Source organism: Anastrepha ludens, chromosome 2, assembly GCF_028408465.1.
Source record: "Anastrepha ludens isolate Willacy chromosome 2, idAnaLude1.1, whole genome shotgun sequence".
NCBI lineage: Eukaryota > Metazoa > Arthropoda > Insecta > Diptera > Tephritidae > Anastrepha > Anastrepha ludens.
Window position 1 is genome coordinate 8,525,000 of NC_071498.1, and position 14,657 is coordinate 8,539,656.

General features: G+C 38.2%; 1 protein-coding gene across 13 annotated transcripts in view; it reads left to right on the plus strand.

The window, feature by feature from the left end:
- The window catches only part of LOC128862721 (uncharacterized), a 219,712-nt gene that overhangs the window by 121,189 nt on the left and 83,866 nt on the right, over positions 1-14,657 (plus strand). For all 13 annotated transcript variants that reach the window (XR_008454542.1, XR_008454536.1, XR_008454543.1 and 10 more), the window contains exon 8: positions 12,260-13,227. Coding sequence is in view for 3 of the 13 variants with exons in the window: in XM_054101437.1 (XP_053957412.1) it covers positions 12,260-13,227 (968 nt within the window). In the remaining 10 variants the exon portion in view is untranslated. The remainder of the gene's footprint in view (positions 1-12,259; positions 13,228-14,657) is intronic.

The window sequence follows — 14,657 nt, forward strand, 5'->3', positions numbered from 1 at the left end:
CTTATATTCTTTTCGACTTCTACTTTTAATATATCTTGTGTGCATATATATGTATATATATATATATATAATAGGCGCGTACATCCTCTTTTGAGTGTTTGGCCGAGCTCCTCCTCCTATTTGTGGTGTGCGTCTTAAAGTTGTTGCACAAATGGAGGGACCTACAGTTTCAAGCCGACTCTGAATGGCAAATATTTTTTATAAGGAGCTTTTTCATGGCAGAAATACACTCGGAGGCTTGCCATTGCCTGCCTAGGGGCGACCGCTATTAGAAAAAACTTTTTCTTAATTTTGATCTTTCATCGAGATTCGAACCGGCGTTCTCTCTCTGAATTGCGAATGGTTGTCACGCACCAACTCATTCGGCCACGGCGGCCGCAACATTGTGTGCATACATTATTATTATATTCTTCTCCCGATTACTTCTGTAAGGTTTTTTAGAGCTTCTACAAAGCTTCTCCTGCGTTCGCGCTTACATCCTATTGTATTAGCATTGTCCCAGCCTATATCTATGGAGGATAAATAATGCAGAATGGATCTTTTTCACGTGTTCTTTGGTGGGCCGCATCTTCTGGCGATTTTCTAAGAGCGTAGCCTATCCAACTCCAAGTGTAAGATGGGCTCCTCGTTCGTTTGTCTCGAGAGTTCTATGTTTCTTGTTATGTTGTGTCAGAATGTTCTGCATATTATCCTCAAGCATTTGTTGGTGAAGCATTGAAGTTTCTGCGTGATCGTTTTCGAAACAAGCCACTTTTCATTTCCATATGTCAGCGTCGACTTGACACCTGTCTAGTTTGCCCAAATTTTCCCTAAGTGCCCGAATGAAGCATTTGCTTTGGTCGATCTGTTGTTGGCGTCTTCCTCTGCTCCGCCATTCGCTGCTATAGTCACTTGTATATCGGTCAACTTGTGCGACAGCAGACAAATTTGGACAGAAAATTCAAAATCCTCGAGTTTCCTGGTGGGAAACCATTTAGTGCCTCTGGGGCGCGCGGTGAGAGGTTGAGAATGCATCAGTTATGGTACCATTGTGCAGTACTGCCAGTTCTGAACCCCCATACAGCGCATTGCCTAGGCAAATTGTTTTCTGTGAAATTCCGCGTCTACTCAGTGCTGATCAAATTGCAAGGCGTTTAATGGTGGCGAATGCCTTCTTGAAGTCAATAAAGAGCAAGTATAGCAGCGCTAAGCGTCTGTCGACCGATTGCTCGACTGTGATTTGTTGGCCGACGCAGCTGCGTTAGGGGCGGAGTCCCGCTTGCTCATCTCTTAAAGATGAGGCTTAAGTCTTCCTTGAAGAATTGTTGCTAGTATTTTGTAGATGGAAAAAATGCTGCTGAAACTGGTATTAATATCGCATTTGCTGTAGAATGAACTATAGTTTTATAAAAAAATTAAAAATTATTAAGAAATAAATAAGCAAATACTAAAAACTTGCCCATGTGCGTTGCTTTTATATTGATTCTGGGGGTGTAAATTAAATATTCAGCGGCCGCGGTAGTCCATAGGGGTTGGTGCGTGACTATCATTTAGAGGTGCCAAATAATAAAAAAAGTTGTTTCTAATTATTGATTTTATAATTAATACAAATTAGGCCCAGTAGGGCGTGAAGGTAGCCATTAAAATCATTGGAAAAGCGGAATATTATACCGACAGTGAAATTTGGCAAGCTTTCAGCCATGGTGTGGGGAACAAGGGAATGGGTGATTTGGTATTCATAGAATGGATGCACGACAATATTTCAATTTCCTGCAATGCTATTTGACAAATAGTGCAGCAAATAAAGCGTGTAAGCGCCAGTGAGTCAAAAAAGTATTAGCACACTCGAAAAATCAAAGTTCTCAGTGGTATAACTTTTCTTCTAATGAAAGTATAAAAAGAAGAAAACGGTATTTTCTAAATGTATTTATTTCTTAGGTATCTGAATAAAAAACAAATTAATGTCGACATAGGTTTACAAGCTCAACCTTGAAAGGTAAAATAAGGCACAACATTTAAAAAAAAAAAAATTTCTACAATCAATAGGAATCTTGAGTCACTTGAAACTTACACTTTTTACACTAAAATTGAGTCGGCTTTAAAAGTGATAATCATTTATAAATATAAAAATTAGGTATTCACAGTTATATATACAATTTAAGTACAAATATATTACGAGAAGTATTTCTTTAACATTTCTAGCATATTTATATAGTAAATAAAATTTAGGTATTTGCATATTTTTCTATTAAAATCTTCATTTTGCATGAGGAAAATAACACAGGCCGGCAAAGAAACTGACTGTAAACTTGGCATCTGATGCCGGCGCTCCGTTCTCGAGATATTTCGCGCTAAAAAGTGCAAGGCACACAAAGCATTTTCGTAACTTTTCGTATTGTAAATCTATTTTTGTATTTACAAAACTATTTACTTGTCCCTGAGGTATCGTACACTCAAAAGAACGTCTGTTTACTTGCTTATCCAGTCTATGTTCATAACTTTAAATTAAATAATAATTCATTACTTTTCAATTATAAATAAATTAAAGAATATTTACTTTCTGTTACTTGAGTTTTTTGTGGTGTGTAGTTAGGTTCCTAGTTATGCGAACCCAATACTCTTAACTTTTAAGTTTCCAATGTCGTACAAAGGTGGCGAAATATTACAAATATTTTTTTTAATCTAATCGGGTTATTGGGTAACCAAAAATGTTGAATAAAGATTCTACGTGTAGCACCTAACTTTGTGTAGCACCTATTTTTTAATAGCAATGGATCTTACCTGTGATATTACAATGAAAAAATATGGTGCCCAATTTTTTTAAAAGATTATTTCCATTGCAATTGTTGAACGAAAAATGGTGAATGCCTATGTAAAGATTGTCTTTATATAAATAATTGGCGTTCACATCATTTGTTGTTTGTTTTGGTCAACTTCCTTCTCCCATTTGTGTTGTGCGTCTTTATATTTTCTCACAAATGGAGGTACCTACAGTTTTATGTCGTCGCCGAATGGCAGATGTCAATTTTGAGGTGATTTTCCATTGCAGAAGTACACTCAAAGGTTTGCCAATACCAATTGCCAATTTATCCGTCTCGCCACCCACTTTTTATCTTTCCTAACTCTATTCTTTCTACTGAAATCTATCCGGGTGTGGTACAATTGTTTCCCAAATAAGTGCTTGGACTTGTCCAACCCCCCCACAAATCTAATCTAATCTAATCTATTCAAGAGACGATATCTCAGAGTCTTATAAAGTTATTGTTTAAGTCTTTATGTCGGCCTGTGTCACTCAATTACGACAGCAATAGTTTTATCGAAAGACCTACACTACTTTCTGTTTACATATTTTTTTAGTTTTAGAATCTTTTTATACTTTATGTCTTCAACTTTTTTATATTTTTTATATCATATTTTAATATATTTCTCATACATATCTCTATTTATATACTCAAATGCAAAGTAACATAGCCATACATACATACATACATATGTAGTATAATCTTTTTGCAGCTAAGCTTTCATTATACTCTACGCCTAGTATTTGCCGTTCAACATTAACGTAAATAAATAATTAAAACCAACAAATTCTCCACAATTTCAAAATCAAAAGTATTTTCTTTGTTTTTTTATTAATTTAAGTTGAGTATTAGAGAGAGTACAATAAAACCCAACAATAACTACTATTGTAAGGAGAACTTCAAAAGTGTATATTAGCTTTCTCCTCACCATAGAACACATGCATACACACATACGAACAAGCAGCATTAAGTAATAAGTACCACCCACAATTTCACGCCTACACCATAAACGCCACAAAAAACACACCACGCCAACTCGGGTGCCGCGCATCTATAGGCCCGCACAAGCACGCACAGTTGTATATACATACATACATATATCTCCGTCCATGCAAATTTAGTACAAGCAACATCTCCACATAACTACAGCATACAAACACCAACAACAACAGCAACCATATGCACGCTGCGTTTGCCAACAATCCGAAAAAGACACCCAAGACACCAACGAAATTGTAATCAATCAACCAAACTAAATCAAGTCGACATTATTTCTTAACAAACGCCAATACAATTGAGATCTGTTGTCCTTTAATAACTTGTATTTAATTTCATTTCTTCCTATTTCCTTTTTTCTGATACATTTTTTTGTTTTTGTATGCTCTTCACAATCAAAAATTGAATCGAATACCCCGATGGGCATAATCCCCGCACTGGCCGGCCCATTCGCGAAACTGTGATTCTGTGTGTACATCCTCTTCCAACAGCAGGTATTATTGGTGGCAGTGTTGGTGGTGTCGGCGTTGGTACCAGCACCGGCATCGGCGTTGGCGCTGGCGTCAGCGTCGGTGTCAGTAATGCCGGTGTACATACCGTACTTTCGCCGAGTGACGTGCAAATTCATGCGAATGTAAGACAATAACTCAATCCACAAGTATTTAAGATTTTTCTCTCTCTCTCTCTCTATCTATCTCTTTCTATTTCTATCACTCTCTAATGCTCGCTTGCTGGCTAGCCTGTGCTAGTTTAACAATAGTGTCTTTTTGAGTGTATTAAATGCTTAGTTGTAACTACGTAATTAACTGTTATGTTGTTGCAAAAAGAATTTAATCGATACCTACATAATAAATAAACCAACCAAATTAAACACGCTTTTAAATGAAAATAAATCAGCTACCCCTTGGAATGCTTTAAATTCGTTTAATTATTGAATTGAAAAAGAAATAATTTTTTTTTCATTATTTTTATGAAATGAAAGCGCACTTGTTTGTTCTAATTTTTACACTAAAATGCAAGGTACCCTAACTAATATGATTTTCTATTTTTTTTTTGAAAATTCTTGACTATAAATTTTCATTTGCCATGTATTTACTTCTTATCTGCTTTTTTGTACTCCGCTTAATTATATATGTGGGTATACCTTCATTTCTCACTGTTTGTTGTATGCAAAATGTTATGTGTTTATGTGTGTGTGTGTGTGTGTAATTTTTTGACACTTTAACCACGAAAAGCATTAGAGAAGCGTCAAAGACATTTGCAACATTTTGCAGTTTCATCAAAGACGGAAGCAACTACAATTTCAGTTCTTCACACTCTCAACACATGACGCTATCTCTTTCTGACATATTCGTCTGCTCTTGTGATACACTCCTACTCACTTTAACACACGCTCTCTCGTTAAAGTTATCTCACACAATTTTGAAAACTAAAAAAAAATACACATTTTTTCTCACTTTCTTCAAATTTTTGATCGTATTTTCTTTGATTTCAAATTGTAAAATATTGATATGAAAATGTGGAAAATTTGCATGGGCATCGTAACACCGTTTCTTTCTTATATAAATATTGCTTATGAGTACGGTTTATACATACATACAGACATAATAGGTCTATTTATAAGTTCGTGCGGTTTTACAACAGATGGCGTAACTTGATTATTATTCCATCGATCCACATTTCCAAACATTCATTGGAGAGCTACTGTCGTAAGGCACAAACGTCAGTATAAGTTTTTATTTGAAGCGTAAACAACAATATTTTTACCACACTTGAAAATGTCGAATTTCGTGCCAAATAATGTGTTTTTGCGGGGAATTCTTCTTCATTATTTTAATATGAAGAAAAAAGCAGCCGAAAGTCATCGTATCTTGGTGGAAGTTTATGGTGAGCATGCTCTATCTGAGCGAACGTGCCAGAAGTGGTTTGCACGCTTTAAAAGTGGTGATTTTGGCTTGGAAGACGAAGAACGCGAGGGTGCGCCGCCAAAGTTCATGGATACCGAATTGGAGGAATTGCTCGATCAAGATCCGGCTCAAACGCAAGAAGAGGTTGCAAAAACTTTGGGAGTTGATCAATCAACCATTTCCAAACGTTTAAAAGCCATGGGAATGATCCGAAAGGTAGGCCATTGGGTGCCGTATGAATTGAAGCCAAGAGACGTTGAACGCCGTTTTATGGCATGCGAACAACTGCTTCAACGGCACAAAAGAAAGGGTTTTTTGCATCGAATTGTGACTGGCGATGAAAAGTGGGTCCATTACGACAATCCAAAACGTCGGGCAACGTATGGATACCCTGGCCATGCTTCAACATCGACGTCGGCGCAGAATATTCATGGCCTGAAGGTTATGCTGTGTATCTGGTGGGACCAGCTGGGTGTTGTGTATTATGAGCTACTGAAACCGAATGAAACGATTACGGGGGATGTCTACCGACGACAATTGATGCGTTTGAGCCGAGCACTGCGAGAAAAACGGCCGCAATACGCCGATAGACACGACAAAGTTATTTTGCAACATGACAATGCTCGGCCACATGTTGCACAAGTGGTCAAAACATACTTAGAAACGCTCAAATGGGATGTCCTACCCCACCCGCCGTATAGTCCAGACCTTGCGCCATCCGATTACTATCTCTTCCGATCGATGCAACATGGCCTGGCTGACCAGCACTTCCGTAATTACGATGAAGTCAAAAAATGGATCGATTCGTGGATTGCGGCAAAACCGACCGAATTTTTCACAAAGGGAATCCGTGAATTGCCAGAAAGATGGGAAAAAGTAGTAGTAAGCGATGGACAATATTTTGAATATTAAATTTGTAACCATTTTACGTCAATAAAGTTTCAAATTTCGAAAAAAACCGCACGAACTTATTCATAGTCCTATTATATAAAAATAAATTTACAATACTAAATACCATTAAGACAATTTTTACATACTTTTTCAGGATTATAAAGATAAAATCTTTTTTTTTTTTAATTTTTCTACATACATATATTTAGAACTTTTAGCTCGGTTGTTTTAATTAAATAATTTTTATTCTAACATAACTTGTGAGATACTATCGATATCGCTGCAACTGCAAAAGTTGACATAAAAAAAAACTACACCCTACTGTTGTCGAGAATTATTGAAGAGCAGCTCAGAGGTGTTGGTAGATGACTGAAATAAGAGTGACATAATTTGTACGGCACCCGCACATGTATGGAGTACTTACTCTCAGTTAGGTGAAATGGTTAAAGTGCCAGTTTGGCACTCCTCAAGTTGCACCAAAGCGCCGTTTTGATATTTACTCTCAGTTGCTCAGTTAAGTGTTGTACTATTTGGCGCACATGGGATTCTGCATCTCATTCCTCTTATTGCTGGAAGTATGTTTCAACTCTAATGCAAAATTTCATTATAAATAGAATGCATATAGAATGCGCCAACTCTTGTGAAAGCGTTAATATTGCATTAAAGATTCTTCATTCTTAAATGTTTGTTCTACATTTTTTCATTATATTTGCGCTCACTTGGAGGAGTTTTATAATTAGTCCCGTAACTTGTTGTGAAAAAGATATCGTCGAGCTACGAATGATAAAACGTAATTAGTTGTCCCTTTCGTTGACGTGCACCTCATATTTTTTTTTTGTGATCATTCCAAACGATATTTCAAAATAGAATATAGAAATTCCATTGCTCGCGTATTAAGAGTTAAATCGGTTTCCCATTTTCATTTATTACACAACTTTCAGAAATTTTCTTACTAAAGGCAAAAAAATATCGTCAGTGTATATAGGATTGCTCTGTTATGGTTTGAAAAGCAAAGGACAACTTTAGAGTAAAACTAATAAACTTTTATTTTGAAAAAAATTGTATGAAACTCAACGTTTTTTTTACCAAAAATTAGCATATTAAGAACTATAAAATCATTCAATAAAATTTCCATTAGCTGCAATAAGCTCCTCTATCTGGACGCGGAAACGATTGCCTGCGCGACCTAATTAAACCTAAAACCTTTGTAGTGGCAGGAAACTTTGTGTGAATGACAACAGGAACCTCTGTAGGATTGGAACATAGCCATCTGTAATTTTTGCAGCTGGTCTTTTTGTCTTAGTCAAAACTTTTAATCAGGAATAAACCATAACATCTTGCACCAACATAAACTGTCATCTGCGCCTAACGCAGAGACCTTCATGAGCAACTCGGCGGATAGCATCCTCAGAAATATTAAGTTCCGTCGCAAGAGCTCTCATTGATTTTGAAGAGTTCTCTTCGTAAACTCTGCAGATCGGATAGTCTTAGAAAGTTGCTCGTGTTTTCTGCGTTTTGCAATTACTCCAATTCATGGCGAACCTTGTGAACGAATAAACGGACCGATATTTCTAAATCGTGGAAATTTTCACATATAGCGATGATAACTGCACGTCTCTCCACTTCTAGAGTTGAGTTGTAGTCCGTCAGAGCAAAAAGTAAAATAATGGTTTCAGGAAGTTTAGCTACTTTTCCCCAAATACTGTATACACCCTGTACTAGTAGAGGTTATAATTCTCTTTGTATTGTACTCTCAGTTCCGAGTAAAATCGAATAAATTCTTCACATACCAACGACGCAGAGTTAATTCCCTTCAGTTCCTATCAAATTTCCCTCAAATTAAGTAAGCAAAAAAGCTTTCAAACAGCAGAGGGTTAGAAGGCCAAAGAATTGCTAAGATACTGGCATCAAAAATTATTGAAATTGAAATGAAGGATTTGTATTTAACCCATTCGATCCCAACGTTGCCTGATTGAATATAAATATGCGAAAGCAGAAGCGATTTGATTTTTTTTTTGGTAATTAAACAAACTAAAATGATATTCAAGTATGTCTGCACAAAGTGTGATCAAATAATAACTCATTTGCGAAATAGTAAATTAATTTAAAATCTTAGGTAGGTAGGGTTGGCCTGGTAGCTGCCAATATTTCACACTTAGACCTGTCGTAGATCCTTTGTGATACTCGTATCACTGGAACTTCTTCCTTACACTGTGGGACCACTTTTAAACCATCCTGTGGCTTTTATAAACGAGCTAAACTTCGTTAGTTTACGATGCGCTATAACCGCCACATGTGCCACCTAGCGTGCAAATCTTCTTTTAGCTAATCCTTCACACTCACAAAGGAGGTGTTTAATACTTTTCTTGACAATTTGCTTAATTCGAAAGTTGTTAGGTTTTGCCGTTTTTAATTTGTTATTCTGATAGTTGATAGTTTTCCTATCTAGGCCTTTTTCTGCTATATTTCTGCGACCTGGCACCCAAATAAGGTTTGCGTTGAAATACCAGGATAAGTCGTTTAGAAGTGTATGACATTCTATGACTGACGACTATCCTAGCAGTGATTCCCGCTTGAAATACACTACAGTGTATTTTCTTTTCATCAAATAATGTTCACAAAAATGATAAAAGTGCATATTTAATGGTTCTCAGGAAATGTTGAGTTAAAAGTTATTTAAAGAAATACTGTTTCGAGCTAATTTTATACCACAATTTCCAACATTTTCTCTCAAGGAATTTCCTATCTGGCATCTAAATATTTGAGATTAAGCACTTGAAATTTTCTAAAATAAATATAATATAACGCGATAATTATTACAATTATTATGTGGTAGTAGTAACTGCGACCTGGAAGATTGTTTACGACTCCTTAATGGATTCAGAGTTTTTGCTTGAGCCCAATCAATTTTAGTATTTATTCTATTTTATTCAATTCCTCCGATAAAATATGGTAGGTAGGTAGATAGATGGGGTGGCTGTCGCAATGACACACCTAGGCCTTTATAGGTCCATTGTGATACCTTACCCTATGGGTTCCTTTTCAAACCATCCGGCAGCTTTATTAAATGAGCAAAGCTTCGTTAGTTTTAGATGCGCTATGTCCGCTACACCAGTTAAAAATACCATATCAAGAGTGCGGAGCCTTCTTGTAGCTAAGCTTTCATACTCACATGAAAGGTGTCTGACTGTTTCCTCTTCTTATGTATTAAGACAAGCTTCTACAGAAATCCTAACCTTCTAGCGTTGCTGCCTATTAAACAATGAGCAGTTAATACCCCTATCATTTTTCGTATAGCTTCTCTGTTAAATCTTAACAAGCTTTTTGATCGACCGCTGTTCATTTCGGCCATGTCTGTCTGCTTAATTTGCATGTTGAGAGGTTTTGCCTACTTGTATTTACCTTATTGATGGTTTCTCTATCTATAAGTATTTTACAAGTGGCTATAGGCATAGGTATCAGAGTCTTTTTCACTTGGAGGTCGAGCGTTGTACCAGTTCGAACAAGTTCATCTGTCTTGCAGTTCCCTGCTATATTCCTGTGGCCTGGCTCCCAAATAAGGTGAGCTTTGTAGTATTTTTTATACGTCATTTAGAAGTTTAAAACATTCTATGGTAAGTTTATCCAAGTGCTTGTGCGGCTGCCCTGCGATGTCAGCCCATGTTTGGCAGTTTCGTCTTCCTTCCTCTTATCTACTCCCCAATAGTTATAGCACTATAGCACTCAGACACAATTAAGTCCATTGTACTGCACTCGGATTCCCTTTTAATTTTCTTTAAATCTACCCGATCTCCGAAGAAATCTGAGTAGACTTGTGGTGCCAAGGAGCCAAGGTGGTTGCTCCTTAACACATCAGTGTCAAAGACCTCAAACCTGATTCGAGCAAAGGCGCACAGGAAGTGGTCTACCGTCTCATCCTCCTCTTCACAAGCTGGGCAGAGTACACTGTCTGAGATTCCTACCCTTTCCATGTTCTTCGCCCACAGAAAGTGGCACGTCATCAGTCTAACCAGCTGTCTGCACTCCCTTCTGCTTAATGACAGGAGGGTTTGCGACAGTCGATCGGACATGACAGGTAACATCAGTTTTGTCCATCTTCAGCCTCTCTCAGCCTGCCTAGCTCGCTTGTGGGTTGTAGTAAACCATTTGTTAACCGTGTCTTTTATGGCTGCAGAAGGGAGTGGCAGAACGGGCTCCGAGCCAAAGAAGTTCGCCTCAGAGTCCATTCTAGCTAAAGAGTCAGAGGCCACAATACCCACGTGACCCGGAGGACATGTTAGCATCAGGATATTAAGCCTACCGACATAGTTCAGACTGGATTTACAGAACTCAACTACCCATGATGTGGTTGGGTGGCTGTCTAAGGCCATGAGCGCAGCTTAGCTGTCGCTGTAGGTACATATAGATCTGCCTGCCCATCTGTTTTCCACAACAAAATTCATCGCTTCTTTAACAGCGCTTCTTGAATCGGTTCCCATCGTGTTTCAGCCTGCAGATGTCCTTCAAGGCCTCTCCTTGGATGAAAGCATCAAGTGGTGGTAGAAGAACCAGATCATCTAATGCTGGGCCTGAAGTAGTCGGAAACTCCCCTATAGTACTGTGACCTCAAAGATCTGTTGTTCCCTCTTCATGAATTCGGCGTATGCATTTCTCTTGACTCATCTACCTCATTAAACCTTTAGCACTTTCCTTATTTATTCAGTTTAATTTTCTCATCTGGAAAAATATGTCGCGCATATAAAGCAGTGCTTAGCACAATGCCACCACTCCTTTAGCAGTTTCGTCTTCCTCCCTCTAATGCAAGGATGCCAAGGAAGATACCAGGTTTGCTCGTAAGGTATGGTGAAAATTTTGAGGGGAACTTTCGATTCTACGTCATTCGTTTTGTGTTTCACAAAATTTAGCTTTAACTTAGTGAAACACAAAACGAATGACGTCCGCATATCTGTCGAATTCGTTCAGAGCCGAGTAACGGTCTGCTAGGTAGTACACCTCTAACATGCCTCCAATGCGATTACGAGTTGGAAAAAACTTTCAAGTCAAAGCAAAAAAAAGTTCGAGCTCAAAAGGATTAAAAATAAATCAAGTAGTAACTGTTCCATTTTGAAAGCACAGAAGGGATCGTAGGAAATTTAGGAATTAGCTTTTTACGATATTAAACTTTACTTCCACTAAAACTTTACTAAAGTACGACAAATTTTTGTCAGACAAATTTTGATGATTCTAATTCACATTGTTAATGGTCGACATTTTAGGCTAAAATTTATTTATTTTCTTTTTTTTTTTTTGTACTACTTTTCATATTACGCTCCCTGAGACTGCTCTCGATAGTTTTTGTATGAACCAGTCTAAGATTCGAATTGAGCAGCGACACCTTTCTAGAATATCGAAAATGATAGTTTCTGCTGTATATGAGTTATTTTTTCGGCTTCAATTACTGAATAGTTAAGCCCTTTTATGTTAAGCAAATATGTTTCTTAGTGAATCCTGGAGAATCAACAAGCATATCAATCTTATGCGAAGGCGATAACAAACCGATGAGAATTTATTACGACAGCAGTTTACGCTCCACCACTTCCCATTTTCCCCGAATCTTCCTACTGTGTTTCGTACGACAACCTTCTTTATAGCAGCAACAGCAACAATAAAAATGTTCCATAAACCACTTAAACTTTCATCCTACAGGCGTCCTACGTGAACCGTGGAAACAGCAGCGCAGCCTCAACGAGCGTGATCTCTTAAGTGTGACAAATTCATACGGCGCCAACGACTACCGCCTGACCAATACGAATCGTTTGTACTCTTCTGCCGATCGTGATCGCTACGACTTGCATCGCGAACGCCTAGAACGATACCCATTAACGCGTACCGCACGACTGGATGTGCAGCAGCACAACACCTACAATCGCACAAATCACGATCGACACCAGACGATCGCTAGTAGTGGAGCGCTGTATACGGCGCGACGTGCGCCCACATTAGCCACGGCTACGACAACTACTGGCGGCGGTGGTAGCAGCAGCAGCAGCGCCGGCAGCTACCACCAACACCACCATCACAATCAACAACAACAGAAGCAGCAGCAGCAGCATCATATAAATCCCCAAATTGTGATTGACGATAAACCATTGCCGGCCACTGCTTATGATCGCTACGGCAGCGCGCTGGGTACGCGCGGCGGTGAGGAGGGTAGTGCAAGACGCATTGGTGCTGCTGCCACTGGTAGTCTTGGACGTGAGCGCAGTTTAATCGCTGACCCATATTGGGAAGAAACCATTACGACTGGAAGTGCAGCACAGGACTCGAGACGCTATACGGAACGTAGAATAAAGAAAACGGTGCGCTTTGATGGGCACGATGATCCATTGGTGACAGCCACAAGTGTCATAACCGGCCCACTGCCACCGGTGACAACACAAATTCTGCCTTCAACGGCTGTGGACGTGGGTGCGGCCACCATACTGACCAGCGCCAAATTGGGCGCAAACGCAAACACTGCCAATACGATAAGCATTTCGGATGCGGCTGCCGATTGGGCGCGTTGGGATGCTGAACGGCAGGGTAGCCAGGATTCGGCAACGAAGGATTCTGGCATCGATACAAGCAGTACGTTCACGAGTAGCGAAGACTCGAATCGTGGCGAAGGGCCAAAGGTAGATTTACTTCTCTGTGAATTGATTTGATGATTGTCGCCTGACTCCAATGGACTGATACACGGCCCCTACCGTCTACTGAATGCTTCTAACTTTACCAGAAACATTTAAGCCATTTACTGTCTCTGTCCTTGACGTGGCGCCATGAACGGGCGCATGTATTTTTATTTTCATTTATATTTGTTAATTTCTGTTTGTTTCGATTGTAAAGCATTTTATTCGACCTCCTAACACTTAAGTGAAGTAATATTCCAAAATCCTGTTTCGAAAAGTCCTCGTCTATTGTTCTTAAAAAAGTTGCGTATTATTTCTCGTCGTGGCAGTGTTAATTTATGCCTTTGTTTGAAGAGCATTTATTTTTTTTCTTAATAATATTTACAGTTACTATGTATAACCAACTATAAAAGAATTACACAGTGGATATAATATTTATTTCGCGTGCTTCTTCAACTGCGCTGATCATTTATTTCCTGTGTTTTGTTATTGCTGTACTTATGTTGTTCAGTATACATATACATTTGCATACACACATACGCATTTGCATCATTGCATGAACTTACACGATATGCCTACATCCTTCGTACATCTGTGGAGCACACTTTTTACACAACAAAAATATTATCAAATATACTCAGAAACGTTTTTTATTCTTTTAAATCTATGCACATTTGTAAATTGTTTTTTACACCAAAATTAGATGAGTTACAGTGCACCAATGTGATAAAATATTTATAGCACACACGCTTTTATCGATAACTTTAACTTTGAAGGCCATAGCAAAAACTTAGTTTGTAATCACCATAATTTAAGATCCACAAATTGATTATAAAGTATCGAATGTCCTTAGCAGGTAATTAGGCACACAAAAAGTTGTTTCATACTCTGTCAGTAGCAGTTTGAAAGTCAGTAATGCTGAAAGTTTATGATAGCATCAGAGAATATTCTGACGTGCCACAAGTTGCATTTCTCAGCTAATAGGAACTTTTTCAAACAGATATGCATTTTTCAAAATAGCACCCCCGCGACTCAATGCATAGATTTACATCGTGGTGCACACTTTTTGTTTGGCTTCTCTGTCAAAAACGCTTTCATTTAACACACAAATCCATCTTTCATAAAAGTTTAAAGTAGGGCTGCGGCAAATTAAAATATAAAGACACATTTCTAACCAAAAAAAATCGGTCACTATTGTCGGCCACGCCAAACAAACAGTAACCCACTGTTGCGCGATATTTTAATTGAGGCAAGATCGAAATGTGGCAAATTTATATATTTTATGTTGGATGCCAGTTCGTCGAATTCAGTGACAATTTGACCGATATTTGAATCTCTAAATCCTTGAATTTCATTGCTTCATCTTTTTTTAACATTTTCATCCATTATCCATACCAATCATGAAATTGGGCACGAGAAACATTTCGTTAAAAGAT